This window comes from Mus musculus, chromosome 15 (assembly GCF_000001635.26).
Source record: "Mus musculus strain C57BL/6J chromosome 15, GRCm38.p6 C57BL/6J".
NCBI classification, from domain to species: Eukaryota; Metazoa; Chordata; class Mammalia; order Rodentia; family Muridae; genus Mus; species Mus musculus.
Window position 1 is genome coordinate 74,990,716 of NC_000081.6, and position 16,132 is coordinate 75,006,847.

Consider the following 16,132-nt stretch of genomic DNA (forward strand, 5'->3'; position numbering starts at 1 on the left):
CTCTCTCTCTCTCTCTCTCTCTCATTAGATATTTTCTTTATTTACATTTCAAATGCTATCCCGAAAGTTCCATGTACCTCCCCCCTGCCCTACTCCCCTACCCACTGACTCCCAACTCCTGGCCCTGGTGTTCCTCTGTACTGGGGCATATAAAGTTTGCAAGACCAAAGGGCCTCTCTTCCCAATGATGGCCGACCAGGCCATCTTCTGCTATATATGCAGCTAGAGACACGAACTCTGGGGGTACTGGTTAGTTTATATTGTTGTTTAACCTATAGGGTTGCAGATCCCTTCAACTCCTTGGGTATTTTCTCTAGCTCCTCCATTGGGGGCCCTGTGTTCCATCCAATAGCTGACTGTGAGCATCCACTTCTGTATTTGATAAAATCTCTTGCTTCAAACTCTTTACTTTTTCAAAGCTCCCTGTGCCTGAGATGCCAGGATGTAGTTTCACCCTTTAAAAACTCCATTTTCTAGACACTCAGTGCCACAGCTAGATACCCGACACTTGGGTGTTGTCCCAGATGTCTGGAATAAAGACTTTCAATTGGCTTAACACTCAGTGTGAATGTGTGAGTGGCCATCTCTGGTGAGCTTCCAATAATTTCTGTTACAGTGGCCTTGAAGACTATGAAAATTTTGAACCTGTTCACACAAAAATTCAGCTCTCACCTCAAAGGGGATAAAAGAGAGTTCATCCTGAAGCCAAATATAAATGAGGGTGATCCGGAGGAAAGCCTTCGGTTAAATCTGATAAGTTATTTCTCTGCCAGTGAAATAGGCCCATTCAAGCCAGATTTTGAAATATGTACATGCATGTTTATTGGAAAGGTTCTCTCAGGCAGGTTCACTGGCCCCAAGGACCAAGGCAAGAGAAGTTTCTGAGGGGAAGGAGAGAGAGAGAGAGAGAGAGAGAGAGAGAGAGAGCAAGAAAATTCAAAATAAGTGGAGAGCAAGACGAGAGAAAAAGAGAGAGAAAGAGAGAGAGAAAGAGAGAGGAGAGAGATAAAGGGGGGCTGAAGGAGAGGCCAAAATGTAGGGATTATATATATATATATATGTATATATATATATACATATATATATATATAGGGAAGAGCCTCTGGGGAAGGGCAGCCTAGCCTCTAGACTGGAAAGTTCTGGGTTGGGGGACAGGGTATGCCAGGTAAGGAGTGAGGGATGCTAGGAGAACCTAGAGGCCAGATCTGCTTTGTCATGTAAAATATGCACCTCAGTCCATAGTACCCAGTGTCTAAAACCAAACAACCCCAAGTTCCAGGTATCAATAAGATGAAGTTTTTATAGTAACAACAAAGGAAGTCCTCAATTGAGGTACTTTTCAAGCACACTAGTGAAAACGTCAGGTAAAGGGGTTACAGCGAATTCAGGACACCTCTGCTATAGGCTCCAGGTGGCATCTGATGACTCACGGGCTTCTGGTAGGAGGAAGCTAGGGTGTTAAAATGCAGTCCTAAAGATTCTGTTAGTCACAGGATGTTACATCAGAAGAGAAGTAGCCAAGGAATGGCCATTAAGGGTGGTAAATAAATCCTAAAATAAATTACAATAACCCTGAACCTGCAACATTGTAACCACTGCACAGTCTCAGCCGTTCTGTTCTATTACCAGCTTTGGAGATGATTCAGTGCAAGGTGAGGCTCCTTTGCTGCAACTTTCCTTTGAAGTCCCCACCTCCATTTCCTGGTAAACATCTGGATTGCCATTACTTAAGGCCATTACTAATGCGCTAGGCTACCTGGGCACAGGGATTATGGCCATGCGTCCTCCTGTTTGAACAGTAAGTGCTCTTCCTCAGGAGCCACTTCCCCAGCCCAGGCTGGGCTCACACTCATGTTCTTCCTGCTCGCCTGTCCCCAGCGCTGGGACTGCAGGTCAGCACAACCACAGCCGCTTAAGGCTTTTTTCCTAAGTCCGGGGTCTCTGTTATTGCTTGGATTCTGGTGTAAGACACCATCACCACATCTAAGTCCTTGGTGTTTTCCTGCTTTGTAACAACTGTAGTTTTGTAACTGAATACGGTGGGTTTGCACCATAGAAACTGCTTATGTATGCCAGGAAAAGAGAAAATGAGAGTCCCAAAGATCATCTTTATAATCAAAGCTGGAGGATAAGGGAGAGACTTAGACTTTGGAAGCTGAGCTCTGTGTCAGGGCAGAAGGAGGCCCAGTCTCAATGCAGAGGGGAGCGCCCCTAGAGGCCGAATGTAGATGACAACCATCAAGGTTATGATCTGGATGACTGAAGACAGGTGATTTGGGCTGGTTGTATGTGGTTTCCTTAGAAGGGCATTATCTGAAACAAACAAGTACAAAGACTGAAAATTAAGCATCTCCTCCCGCTCTTTGTGTGCATGTGTTTCCATAGACTTTAGAATAGGTAGGGGAAATAATGATAAGGATGAGGTATGAATAAAACTACGATGAGCCTAATTTTAGTACCAGTGCTGGGCTAAGACTTCTAAAGTCTGACCCAGATCACTCTATTTTATCCATATTTAATTAAGCACAGCACACATTTGGAAGAAGTATTCAGCTAATGATCAACTCAGCCCTGTGAGTACAACAAAGCTTAAGACATGTTTACATTGAATATCTTTACTTCAACTTAGATCTTAGCTTCATCCATAAGATGGTTTCTTGTTGATTTAGAAACAATGCTCAAGATAAAGATCTAGGAAGAGAGTGGATTGAGGTGTAAGGGTTGGCCTGGCCCAAAGATTAGATACTCACTTAGGCTGTTGGAAAATACAAATGATATCTCACACAAGGATGAATTTTATAAGCTAGAGGCAATGATTAAGGTTTAATGGCCTGGGAAAAGTAAAACATAAATACTTGAAGATGCAGGCCAAGCCTGGCTCATCAGACAGAAAAAGATCACCAGGTTGTGATCTACATGAACTATATGGAGTCCTGGCATTCCAGGAGAGGTAAGCCAAAAGCCCCTCACAGGAAATGGTTTCCACCTCTGGACTAAAAGAATCTGACAGGGCAGCCCCTACCCACCATTGATTGCTCATCTCCTGGGCTTCCCCACCACAAGCAAGTGCTCCTTGGAAGTGCACTGTGCTGATGTGGCTTGATGATGCTTCTTCACACGCATGAGGCCCTGGATTCCTATCCACCAATGGGGGTGTGAAGGGAGATGGTTACATAAAGAAGGCACAGTGCAACCATTGCTCACCAGGCAGAGAACAGAAGTCTAAACCAGCCACAACACAAACTGTGGGTTCAGCAAGAGCCTTTGCTTCTGCAGATGAAACAGTGCTCTTTATGTCCCTCTCTCTTTCCCCAGTATCAGCCCTTTCGGAAGCCCACCCAAACCAAGAGGTACACTGTTGGGCTGTGGGTGTAGGGGAAGAGGTGGGAGGGAGAGAGCCCATGTCCAGCCAGAGTTCCTGTGCTCTGGGCAGGTGGACGCGGGATGACTGCCTGAAGCTTTAGACTTGGCTCTGAAGTCACTGACCCCACACGGCGGGGGTTGGGGGGTGGACAGGGGCAGCCCCCATAATAGGAGCCTCATGGCAACACTCTTGGCCCCAGAGATACAGGAGGGAGGGCAGAGGGAGAGAGGTCCCATGCAGGCGAGAGTCTTAAGTCTGGTTTGTGGCTGGAGCACAGTAAGGTCTTCTGATGGGAGATTAGGCACTGCTCATTAGGAGAAAGCCTATACCATCGTCCAAGCACAGTGGGCCTTGATGAACAGAAGACAGTCTATGGTTTTAGAGCTTGATTGTAGAAAGGCAGGGGGGAAAGAGAGAGAGAGGAGAGGTAGAAAGAGAGGGGGAAAAGGAGAGAGAGAAGAAAGGCTAGAGTAAGAGGGAGAGTAAGGAAAGTAAAAGCTTAAGAGACAAGGAGGGGCCAAGCAGCCCCTTTTATAGTGGGCTGTTATCTTGTTGTTGCTAGGTAACTGGGGAGGAGTCTAGCCTGAAGGCAAGCAGCTTGGGACATTATGTGGGGTTCTACTTCTCAACTCAACTGGAGACCAGACCGTCTGTGCATAGTCCATTGACCCACAGTCCACCACTCTGAGCTGGCTAACATGGGAGAGGTAATGTGGGTGGCTGAAAGGGCAGAGATGTGAACTGGCAGGCAGGACTTGGCAGACTCAGTGTAGCAAAAGAAAAATGGAGAACTTGGCTGGGAGAACAAAGGGTTTATTGGACTCAACAGGGGGACATTCAGGATACATGTGGGAACATTGCAGGACCCCAGATACTTATGTGTGGATGGTGATAGCATAATACCTTGGAATTCTGCCTCTTCACTGTGCTGGCTGTGTGCCTCCAGGGTCATGAGCAGCAATCCACAACAAAATGACATTCTAGGAAGTACAGACTTGAAAGCCCTAGAGAGGATTAGAGCACCTACCTACCCAGCAGGGGCTATAAAGGCAAAACATGGTATTTCACACACTACTCCCACCTTGGAGCTTCTATAACTCATAATTCATCACTAGAGGGCTCCAGGAAGAATTGTTGCACATGAGGATAAAAGGACAAGGGTGGAGGTCATTGGGAGGACCATCAGAGCAAGGTCTGCAGGAGGACTGAGCTCAGGCTGAACAGAAGCACCCCTGCCATGGTCCAGGTGCTGCCTCCATTGGGAACTGCTACATTGCAGAGGTCTTCCTGGCAACAGGAAGTCTTCACGTTGACCTTAGTACCCAGGATCTCCATACTTTCAATATTAGGAGGGCAGATGGGTAAGCAAAGATTGTTCTTTACTTTCCTTGTTTGAGAATCTGCAAGAAATCAGGGAGTGACTCACTTCTTATGCAGGGACAACAGAGCTTCCCAAACTCTGGCCCACCCAGCATAGTTGGCAAATCCTAGGTCCTGGTGAAAGATCTTGTCTCAGTAAACGAGTTGGAGACATGACTCAGCAGTTAACAGTACTTGTTGCTCTTACAGAAGCCCAGGGTTTGGTTCTGAGACACACAACCATTCCTAATTCCAGTTTCTGGAGATCCAAGGCTCATTTGCATAAAACAGCAAGCAATGCCTGAGGATCAGTAGTTAAGGATGTCCTCTGACCTTTGTATACATTACATCACATATGTTCATACATGTGTACCCACATTTATGGACACACACACATGCACACACCACAAAGACACAGCCCAGTGTAAGATCGCCCAGTGGCACAGCAGAAAGGGCAACCAGCATCTCAGACTCTTTCAGTTCTCCAGGCAATTATTTCCTAGGAGACAGGACACAGGCAGGATATGCTCAGGGAAGGGAAACTGGATAGCAGGGTGGGGCTGCTCCTGCCTTGTATATCTGAGGATATGCCTAGAAACCAAAGAAACTTTGGAGGATCTGATATGTACTAATATCTCTTTTTATCAACATTCCTAAGTCATTCCAGATTCCTTCATTATATGCAAAGACTCACTAGATGCTTCCAGCTCTCCTAGTCTGTCAGTGAGCCAGTGAGACCATAGACCTAAAGTATAGGCAGGATCATCACGTGACTACACTGGCAACAAAATGGGATGATAAACACTGTGAATGCCAATGGGCAGCCCTGCTTGATGATCACATCCCAGCACATCCCTGGACCCCAACAGCCCCCACTTTGCAAGAGTTCTCCTCCAACACAAGGAAAGCTCTACTTGGGGGGAGGGGAACCATGGTCCACAACAAGTGCCCAGACTCGACATTTTCTCCAAAGCCACCCTCAGCCATCTTTATATAGGCCACAAAGAACTTACCCACAATAACTGCTGCCTCCTGAGTAACACAGACTCCATCAGGGTAGGGGCAGGTAATTGATGGGCAAGAAGTCTCAAATGGGACTCCATAGCACTGGTAACACTCCAGTCCCTGAGCTGAGAGACAAGCCAATACATGAGGGCTAGTACATGCAATTCCTAGCCCAGACCCCTCCTCTCCAATGTCTTTACTTGCACACAGCTGCTGGCTGCTAGGTCAGAGCAAGGACATTACTGTTCAGTCAAGAGTGAACCAAGAACCACTGTTGTTTAAAGATGCCTGGTACTGCTGTCTCAGCTACACAGCCCCACAGGAGACATGTGCACCCCAAGAGATATTAAAGAGACAGCCACCATATTGGGAAGATATAGATACCAAATGTCCGCTGAAGCAGTGAGTGGGTGTGTAAGTAGATGCTGGGGCCACCAAATAGAGAGGGCTCTTCTGACCTGTCCTACCCTACACCTGCAGAGCTGGCCCCTGGGTATTGGAGCATGACAAAGCACAGAACTTCCCAGAGTCAGCTTAAAGCTGAGGCTCACCATGAGGCTTCCTGCAATACACATGTAACTACAAGTATAGGCGTATCTTAGAGCTCAGAATTTCTTAGAGTACAGAAGGCATAGCATTTGGGTCTCATGTGGCATGGGCTGGGACATAAGGAAAAGTCAAAGTCCAGGCAATAAGGATTCCAAATCCATTGACTTGGCATCTGGGGAGAAAAAGAAGGCTCTTCCAGTTTGTGTGCACACAGGCCAGTGTCCTGATTGGGAGGCCAGTGCAGAAGGGTAGAGTCTAAGGACAGGCTGCTCTGGTGGCCAGGTTCTGTGGCAGAGATACTGAGCTCCACGTGTCCTTTTGGTATGTGGTGATGGTTGCAAGGCAGGTTCTGACAGGTTTACAGACCCAGTAAAGCACCCCACCACAGAAGGCTTCACCCACCACAAGCCCATTCCCAATCCCATGACCCCAGCACATCTCGGGTACTGGGCACACAATGGAAGTGTAGGTGTACCCACAACCCTGAGGCCCTTTTCCATCTCCATTGTATCCTTCTGCCCCTCTCTCATTTTCTACCTCACCTCTTTCTGCACACAGTAGGGCCACAAGAAGAATCAGCAAACAGGACTTTGTAGTGTGAGAAGTGTCCATCCTCAGAGAAGGGCTGCACAGATAAAACCTTGGAAGTTGGAGCCAATTAATAGACCCCCAATCACATCCCTGGGCTCTCACAGAGCTCAGGCATCCGATCTTCCCTCCCTCCAACCCTCCACACAGCTTTCCCTGAGGAATACATGTCTGCCTACTTCTCTCACCCACCACCCACCCAGCTCTTCCTTCCTAATCCCACACTCCCAACCCCAGCCCTATCCTGAGGGCTCTTCCCTTTGTCACCTAGCAGCTCCCTCCTCACACCAGTCCTTACTTCCTCTCAGACAAGGTTGCAGGCACAGTGGCAAGTTCTGTCAGATGTGGACTGAAGTACTTTAATTTCCTTCAGCTCCTCCCAGCTGGCATCCTGAAGAGGGAGGGGTTTCAGTACTTAACCTTTTCCAGGCCATCATGTTTATTGGTTAAGAGGTAGCAAGATTTGTTTGTGACCTGATCAAGCCAGATTTATAGCAGTTGGGGAGGAACCATGGTGCAGGAGAACTGAGAGGGCCGAGGGCCAGAGGCCACAGTTGACTTGTGCTTGCCAATTAGAAAGCAAGGGAAGAAGTCAAGTTGCTCAGCCCTTTACTAGTTTTTGTTTTGTTTAGCTTCGTGTTTTTTGTTTGTTTATTTTGGGTTTTTTTTTGACTTTTTTTTTTTTTTTTGAGACAAAGTTTCTCTGTGTAGCTTTGGCTGTCCTAGGACTTGCTCAGTAGAACAGGCTGGCTCCAACACACAGCTATCAAAGGGGTGCACAACAGCCGCTGATACTTCTGCCTCCACTACCTGGCTTTTTTCTGTGTCTAAATAGAAGGTATGGTTTGCAGTGGCTCAGAGCCAATGGCCCTCCTTCCTATAAGCAGGAAAACAATTTACAAATACTTAAAGACTGGCTCTGGTGAGCAAGCCCCCAGTAGGCTCTTGCATCCACAAAGTGAGAGTCCTGAGGCAAGAACTAACTGGCAACTGGGATGGAAGTTACCAAGCAGTGTCTGATGTGTTTGGGGATGTATGGGGCTGTGTGTGCTGGACAGAGGTAGAGACCTGAGCTGGAAATCATCCTGAGATGATACCACAGCAAATGAACAGCTGTGCTCACAGGACAACTGAGTCCCAAAATGGACCACAGCATCAGTGAAGCTGAGCGCACCCCACTTAAGCAGGGAAGGCTGCTTACACTCCATGGCCTCTGCCCGAGCACCACTAAAAACCCCTTCCTTCTTACCCTATAATATATCATATAAGCAAACAGTTTGCCTCCAACACCGCATAACCCAGCACAGTGGTAAGAGGAAGAGAGCAAGCAAGAAATGTTGTCTCTCTAATTCTGTCACATGCTGTGCTCGGTATTGGCTCATGCATGAAGAAGTGTATGTGAAAGAAAGAGCAGGAGACAGCAAGCCTCTGCAAACAAAGAAAAAGCGGCAAGGAAAGATCCAAGTGATAAACCCTGCCAATGTCACCACCCAATGAGGTTATGAGGCTTTTTTTCCCCCAGAGGATGGGTGAGGTCACTTACAGGAATATGCATAAATTCTGAGCAGCTTAGTCACCACCAAATCTCACCCCATCATAAAAGCAGTACACGGAGTCCCTCTTTCAGTAAATCCTCTGTATCCTCTATATTCTAGTATCTTCTGAGACCACTTGTGCTTGGCGGAGAACAGGAGGGAGTCATGGCTGGAACCCCAGGTGACAGTCCTCCCTTCTGAGTATAGAGAGTTCTGCCCATTATCACAGACCTATTGCTGTTTTGCTCTTCTGACTCTATTTATTGCCAGGGCTCCTGGGCCAACATTATCCCTACTCCAGGATGACAACGGGGCCATCACCTTCTCTTTGGAGGGAAAGGCCATATAACCACAGTGCCGTGCACTGTTTCTCTAAAAGTCTTAAACTAGGAATTCTCATGAGTCCTCCAGTTTCCACCCAGCCCCATTGTTGGGGAGCTAGCTTCCCTTAGTGGTGGACTCCTGCCCATTCTACTGACAGACCACTCACATTAACTCTTCTGGGAGAGGGCTACAGTGTACTTGAGTAATCTTAGAGTTAGAGGTACCAGATGTTGCCAGGCTTGTGCTAGAGAAGCCAGGCCCTCTGCAGAGAAGTCTTCATGCAAGACAAAAACACACCCAGCCCTCTCTCCTGCCTTCCAGTTCACCTTGAAGCCTGACTATTCTCACACTCAATAGGTCAAACCTTAGCCAAGCCCATGCCCCTATTCAGAGAATGAATGACCTGTGTTAACTAGCCAGGGTCACATATTTTTTCCTCACTACCAAGAGTCATAAAGCACAGGTTTCATTTTAACTAAGTGTACTTCCTCCCAATGCCACTTGCCCCTCCCCCATGCGCTGTGGTCTTGGGATGCAGAGCAGCTGGGAGCAGGGTGTTGCAGGGATGGTAGGCATAAATGATTCAAAAGACTGTGTTGGAGGTTACCTCCTTTATTGAAATAAAGGGGCTAGATTATATAGCTTGAATCAGGGGCAGGGAGGAAAAGGGTAATTTAGAAAGGGCCACATTGGGTCAGGGGTCTTCCAAGTGTATCAGGTAGGTTATCAGACTGCCAGTCACATGATTTTTAAGCAGAGAGTTCTCTGGTGGGGAAACAGAAACCTAACTGGCTTTATCGTGACTTGGCTTTTGTCTCTGTGGAGTTGAGTAGGCCCAAGCCTGATTTGGGTCCTGAACATCCCCACTCCTGCAGTGCTCTAGGAGAGCTGTCCAGGGGTATAGGCAGTATTAGCATTTCTTCTAGGCTCTGCCCTGTAGTTATCTAGCAACATCCCGGGATGCCTGACTCACTGTAAAATGGGCTGCTTGGGCCCTCCTCACTGTCTTCTTTTGCTTTTTTCCTTTCTTCCTCCCTGTTCCTTTTCTCCCCATTCTCTTTTCCCTCTCTCTCCACATGGCCTCTACCCCCCCCCCCCCACTTTCTCTATCTCCACTAAGGACAACAAATCCCCTCCCCATGCCCTAAGTAAAAGCTATTCTATACTCTACACATCATATGTCTGTTACCTCAGGGGAAAGGAATGCCTCAGCATGGGCCTCAGTGGCACCCCCTTCCCCCTCATCATAGCTGCCTCCACCAAACACATTCCGGGCTTCTTTTCATTTTCTAAGCACAACAGTCAATGCTCTACTGTCCCTCATCTGTCTTGGGAACACACAAGAATGGGGCTGTGTCATACGTGTTAGCCTAGTCTCTAGGAATAGCTTGTCATTGTACCAGGAAGTTCATTGTACCAGGAAGTGTTTTTTTTTTGTGACTTATATGTATGTTGTTTTTTGAGAAACTGTATAATACATAGGGTGAGAAAGAGGGGGGCTCCGATGGCTTTCCATCAAGGACAAGAGCCAGGCAATGAGGGGGTTGGAGTACCAGAAAGCATGATTATCGAAGGCATATTGGGACCTCAAATTGTCACAGAGTTCGTGAAGGGCCTTAATATTTTGTTCAACTGTCGTACCAGGGAAATGTCAGTGATCCCCCAAGAAAACAGACAGAAGCAGATCTGATGCAACTCACAACAGAGTCTTTATTCTCTCCGAGCTAGCCCAGGCCACCCCCATCTCACCACTGTCATGCAGGATGGTTTTGGTGGTGGCAGAGCCCCAAATATCTATGGGGCAAGGCTATAAAGTAAGCAGGGAGTACATGTGCAAGCATTGAATTGGAAAGCTACTGTGGCCTTTAACATAACTGGCTGGTGCTGGGGATCATATCATAAACTCAGTTTCTGCTCCCCTCTGCATTGGTGGTCATTAGGTGGGGGGTGGGCTTGTAACCTGGGGGTGCAGGTCTGTTGGGGGAATAACTTGGAGACACTTGCCTTGTTAAGGGTGTAACCTGGAAAAGCAGGTTTTGTTGGAGATTAGCCTAGAGACTGGAGCTAGGCTTGAGCTTTGTTGTGGACAACTTGGAAACTAATGCTAGGTACCAGCCTGTTAGTTTACCTGAGCTCAACCTTAGATCAGGTCCTCTAAAATAGAGTTTGACCTTAAAAGATTTGGCCTCCAGCAACCAATCCTGATTCATTACATAAAAAAACATCCCTCCCCAGGGGTGACCCAAGATCTGATCCTGCCCCTCCTCTTCCTTCCCCTCCCCTCCCCTCCAGTTCCTCTGTCAGGAGGTCTGAAGTGTTCTGATCTAAGATATGGATATCATAAAGTCACACCATGTGACAGATCTCACAATAGAGTTTGACTGGGGAGGTTGGCGGATCCCTGGGGCAGGCGGTGAAGATGCCTGACTGCTAACACCAAACCTTTCTATTTTGTAGTACAAGTCCAGCAAAGGTGGTCAATTGTACCTGGAGAATAATTATAACAGCAACACAGAGGTATGAAGGCCCTCAATAAATGGGAATCTCCTGTAAGTTTTGGTTAAAAGATAGACCCGGGTCTGAGGAGGAACCATGCAAGGTAGCGTTAGAATATTCCACTGCGAAGGGGGGGATGCAGAAAGGAGACACTAAAGAAACATGGAGAGGCATTGGAGTGGTGCTCTCTGAGAGTTGCTTGGCTTATGGGCAATGCTCTACCATCCTTCATTTGGCTTGGGATTCCCTCCATCCCCAAAACAAAACAAAACAAAACAAAACAAAACAAAACAAAACAAAACCCTTAAGACTACAAAGGCACTTTGTCTGAGAAGACCAAAACTTGTAACTTGTTGCTGTGCTGCCTGCTGGCATTAAGGAATCTCTTGCCTGAAGGAGGATTCTACTCAGTTCCTCTGGCTATGTCAACCTCCCCTCCCCTCTTTAAATATTAGAAATGATATTGGCAGGCTAAGAAGCCTCTAGGGATACCCCCACTCTTTTGATCAATTCTGGACCACACCGTCTGTTTCCCTGGCAATACCCTAATTTTCCAAAAGGAAAAAGACTAACCTGGTCCGCAGGTTAGTCAATGGGGTCTGCAAGGGAGAGAATGGGGATGGAGGGGCAAGAGACATGAAGAATGGAGATGAGACAAGCTATCTGATCAAGTCTCAAGTCTTGTTTATTGGAAGGCAACTATGGGTATATATGCACACACTGGGACGTGCATCTGGAGATACTTAACCACAAGTCCAGGATGTATAGGAGAAAAATAAGATGTTTTCAGAGTGTGTTCAGTTGTGATGGGCTGCTTGCAAAAACACCATGCTAGGAAAGCAAGTCTATCGACACAGTGAAAAAGTACCAACCTGTAAGTAAATAGCCTGAGATGGCTGCAGAGATGATAGCTGCTTTCTGCTAGGAGTTGTCTACCAACAGTTGCCTATCCTTAAAATTTAAAATACCAAGTACAGGAAGGAGGGCAGGGGTAAGGGCTTTGCATAGGCCCACCTTAGGAAAGCTGTTTCTTCAGGTGAAGCAGAGCTTCTTATTATGTGTATGTAACCTCTCTCCCACTACCTCTTGTTTTTTCAAGACAGGTTTTCTCAGTGTAGTCCTGGCTATTTTGGAACTTGCTCTATAGACCAGGCTAGCCAGTGCTCTTCCCCCTAAGAGTTAGTAGTCTAACATCCCAGGGAAGGAAGGACAGAAACAGAGAAATAAGCCCAGGCATGTGTATGTGTTTGCTCAGGTCGATTTCTCACTTTATGTTCATTGCCTCCTTCAGTGAGGAGAAGGAGGGGTTTCAGAGAGCTGTTTTATTGCAGGTGAGCTTAAGCAAGCAGACACACCATATAGTGTTAGGGTCTGAGAATCACTGAAGGAAGACCCCAGACTCAAATAGGATGCAAAGGCAAAGAGTGTTTCTTCTGTAGAAATTACAAGCATGTGGGGGTCAACTATTCATAAAAATGGTTGAAAATGTAGCTGTTATATAGTGCTTAGATAAAGCTTGACAAAATGTTTTCCTTATTGTTCTTTGATTTTGTTTTGGGAAATCTTTGATACAGGGTCTCACTGTCCTAGAACTCATTCCGTATACCAGGCTACCTTTGAATTTACAGAGATCTAATACCTGCCTGTGCCTCTGGAGTGCTGGGATTAAAGGCCTATGTGACTGCACCTAGACAAATTTGTGATTTCTGACTCTCCATTTTGATAACTTTCCTCCCTACTCCTGCTCCTTCTTCTTTATCTGAAAACTGCCACACACTTTGGTCGAGTCAGCTTGACAGGCCGAGAGGCCTGGAAGCCACTCACGAGCCAGAGAGTTTCACGGAAACTCACCTCCTGGAGTCTGGCATTCTCTCTAACCCATACATTCATATTCCATTCCCGAATTAGTCTGTGAATGGATCCACGTGCTCTCTTTTAGTATTATCCTATTATAAGTGCCTTTTAAGATTGAATTCTGACATAGCTAAGCCATCACCAGTGTTCCAACATCCTAGAAAGTCCTTGAGCAGACCTTGGGCTTGGAATTCAGTAAGAATGTTGCCTATTCAGTGACATTCAGAATTGCCTCTGGTATTACACTATCACTTTGAATAAAAGCTAAGTCACTGCCCTACACAGGAATTTACTATTATCTAGGAAGAAGGAAGTTTGAGACCTAAGGAGGAACCAGAGTAGATACTTAGAACTATAGACACTTATTTACAATGGCCTAGGGGGAAGGTGGACTATACAATAGACTAAAATAGGAACTATGGCAAGGGCACGAAGCCCTTGACCCTGGCTTCTAAGATTAAGTGGATCTTAGGTGGAGCTCTTTTTTATCCCAGTTGTTAACAATGAATTCTATCCCAGGTTCCTGTGTTTGCATTCCTCTGTTTTGTGTAAGGATCCAGTAACCTCTTTGTACCTTGCAAGTGTGTCACCCAACTTCCCTATTTTCTTCTGTATAAAAAGTTTGATGCTCGATTTGACAAATTACATTCAGATTCTACACAACCTCTCCTGTGTGCATCTGTCTGTCATTCCATCCAACACTTTGCCCACCTGCCCCAGAGACCCATTCCATGCAGACAAAGGGATCCAGAGGGTCAGCGGCAGAAAACCCAGTTTATTTTTTCTGTTGTGGACAGCCCAGGTCATTGTGACCATGCTTTCTACATGTATAATAATCTACCAAAATTAATTTTCCTATAACTGTGCCAATCAGTTCTGAAAATCCTGATCTGACAATGTGGTCAAATAAATCACCTCTTAAGCTTTGGGCAGATCTCTGTCAAATCTGCTTTGTAATACTGACAACACTACAAAGGTGATTTTACAGCCTGTGAGTGTGGGAAGTTGATATTGTCATGGGCTTTGCTTCAGTTTCTTAGGAGGCTAAAAGTCTGGCTGATTCCCTAGAAACTATTAGCAAGCATCTTACAAAAAACAAGATTTTTTAAAAAGATTTATTTATTTATTATATTTAAGTACACTGTATCTGTTTTCAGACACACCAGAAGAGGGCATCAGATCTTATTACAGATGGTTGTGAGTCTGAAAGAACCTAATGGGGAAACCCCCACTCAATTCTCGATTCGGCGTGCACCCAAGAATCATGAACAGACGATCATCTTGATGTAAAAGCATAAGGTAGTTTAATGACGGAGCTCCAGGCCAACACGTATCTCCTGCAGGAGACAGAGGTGTTTACCACATGGTGGAGCCATAATGGCGAAGCTCCGGTTCGAAACGTATCTCACACAGGAGGCAGTGGTTTCAACCCCGACCCTTGGAAGCTAGGGGTTTTTATAGAAAAGGGGTGGGGTTGGGGGAGGAATTGGCACGGTTTCACATGATTGGTCTATTTAAACATCAACAGACTGTCAGCAGGAAGGGAGATAGGGAGGCACCAGGCCAGACCGGACATGTAACGACGGGCCTACCCGGGCATGTCCTGGCCTGTTCTTCTATGTTCTCAGCCCCAGGTTTTAAAACTCACAAACAACTCTTTGGGCTATTTGACATACATTACATGAATCACAGGTTTCAAGTTTTATTTCCTTTCAAGTCACCATGTCGTTGCTAAGATTTGAACTCGGGACCTTCAGAAGAGCAGTCAGTATTCTTAACCCCTGAGCCATCTCTCCAGTCCAAATACAAAAATCTTTAAGCAACTTTTCATGAACACCTCTCAGTTTCCAGGCTGAATAGCCTACAGGTCCCATAACATTCCTGAGTAGTACCACCCACCTGATATGAAGTATTTAAATACATTAGCTTATGGGACAGTTAATCCAAATGGTCACAAATGTCAGTCATTTCAAACCTTCACCACAGTTTCAGGTGGGATGTTTAAAACTGTGTGGGTGACTAATAGGTTTTCTCTGCCTGTGAAAGAAACCAATGCAAGCCAAATTAAAAGAAACAAAATAGCAGGTTTATTTGGGGGCAGCTCTCAGGCAGGTTCACCTGTCCTAAGGATTGAGGCTTGGGAAATCACTGGGGAGACAGGCTGGGGTAGGTGGGGGCTGGAAGGGCTGGGGTGGGGCACAAATACAGGAAGAGAGATTAGCAGAGGGAGGGAGATGGAGAGGCAGAGAAGAGAGGGAGAGGCAGAGAGAGAGGCAGAGAAGAGAGGGAGAGGCAGAGAAGAGAGGGAGAGGCAGAGAGAGAGGGAGAGGGAGAGGGAGAGGGAGAGGAAGAGGGAGAGGGAGAGGGAGAGGGAGAGGGAGAGGGAGAGGGAGAGGGAGAGGGAGAGGGAGGGAGAGGGAGAGGGAGAGGGAGAGGGAGAGGGAGAGGGAGAGGGAGAGGGAGAGGGAGAGGGAGAGCTCACAAAATGCCTAGATTATAAAGAGAGACTCTGGGGGAGGGGAAGCTCAGTCTCTGGGCTGCAAAGTTCAGGGCAGCCGTGCAGTGGGGGCATGCTAGACACACCTTGCAAGGCCTAGGGACTGAGCAGGGCTGGAAGAACATGGAGGCCATGTCTGCTCTGATATGTTAAATAGCCACCTCAGCTGCTTGTCCAGGATCTGAAACCCAACAGTGAAGCCTTGCTTGATGCTGGTTTACATTAGAAACATTGAGATAAATAACATTGAGGTCTGGGAGAAAAAGTTGTATTTGGTTTCCACTTCCATACTGCTGTTGATCACCAAAAGGAAGTCAGGACAGGAACCCAAATAGGGCAGGGACCTGGAGGCAGGAGCTGATGCAGAGGCAATGAAGAGGTGCTGCTACTGGCTTGCACGCCATGGCTTATTCAGCCTACTTTCTTATAGAGCCCAGGATCACTACCCTAGGCATGGCCATACCTACAAATAGCTGGGTTCTCCCCCATCAATCAGCATTTAAGAGAACGCTTTACAGCTGGAGTGTATGGAGGCATTTTCTCAATTGGCCCTCTAGTATT

The 16,132-nt window shown here is 46.7% G+C and overlaps 1 protein-coding gene and 2 long non-coding RNA genes across 9 annotated transcripts in view; 1 reads left to right on the forward strand and 2 right to left on the reverse strand.

The window, feature by feature from the left end:
• Gm28068 overlaps positions 1 to 16,132 on the forward strand; it is a 76,955-nt gene that overhangs the window by 23,785 nt on the left and 37,038 nt on the right. For both annotated transcript variants that reach the window (XR_875428.1, XR_875426.2), the window contains exon 2: positions 11,182 to 11,241. This is a non-coding gene — a long non-coding RNA (predicted gene 28068). The remainder of the gene's footprint in view (positions 1 to 11,181; positions 11,242 to 16,132) is intronic.
• Gm41348 lies at positions 1,283 to 3,732 on the reverse strand. Its single transcript, XR_875429.2, has 2 exons — positions 3,027 to 3,732; positions 1,283 to 2,313 (listed from the first exon to the last, which is right to left on the reverse strand). It is a non-coding gene; the product is annotated as a predicted gene, 41348 (long non-coding RNA).
• Ly6a (lymphocyte antigen 6 complex, locus A) lies at positions 4,162 to 7,316 on the reverse strand. Of its 6 annotated transcripts, none has more exons than NM_001271419.1 (4): positions 7,164 to 7,316; positions 6,820 to 6,902; positions 5,737 to 5,853; positions 4,162 to 4,764 (listed from the first exon to the last, which is right to left on the reverse strand). In NM_001271419.1, the coding sequence occupies exons 2-4, from the start codon at positions 6,887 to 6,889 to the stop codon at positions 4,547 to 4,549; spliced, it is 405 nt and encodes a 134-aa protein (NP_001258348.1). In that variant the 5' UTR covers positions 6,890 to 6,902; positions 7,164 to 7,316; the 3' UTR covers positions 4,162 to 4,546. The 6 variants fall into 6 exon arrangements, with proteins under 6 accessions (NP_001258348.1, NP_034868.1, NP_001258347.1 ...); NM_010738.3 differs by having other exon boundaries at positions 6,820 to 6,917; NM_001271418.1 differs by having other exon boundaries at positions 7,154 to 7,316.

Coding starts and splice junctions, on each gene's coding strand:
- Ly6a (NM_001271419.1), bottom strand. CDS start 6,889: ATGGACACTTCTCACACTACAAAGTCCTGTTTGCTGATTCTTCTTGTG. Junction 5,854..6,819: donor CCTACTGTGTGCAGAAAGAG/GTGAGGTAGAAA, acceptor CTTGTCTCTCAG/CTCAGGGACTGGAGTGTTAC. Junction 4,765..5,736: donor GGAGGCAGCAGTTATTGTGG/GTAAGTTCTTTG, acceptor GATTTCTTGCAG/ATTCTCAAACAAGGAAAGTA.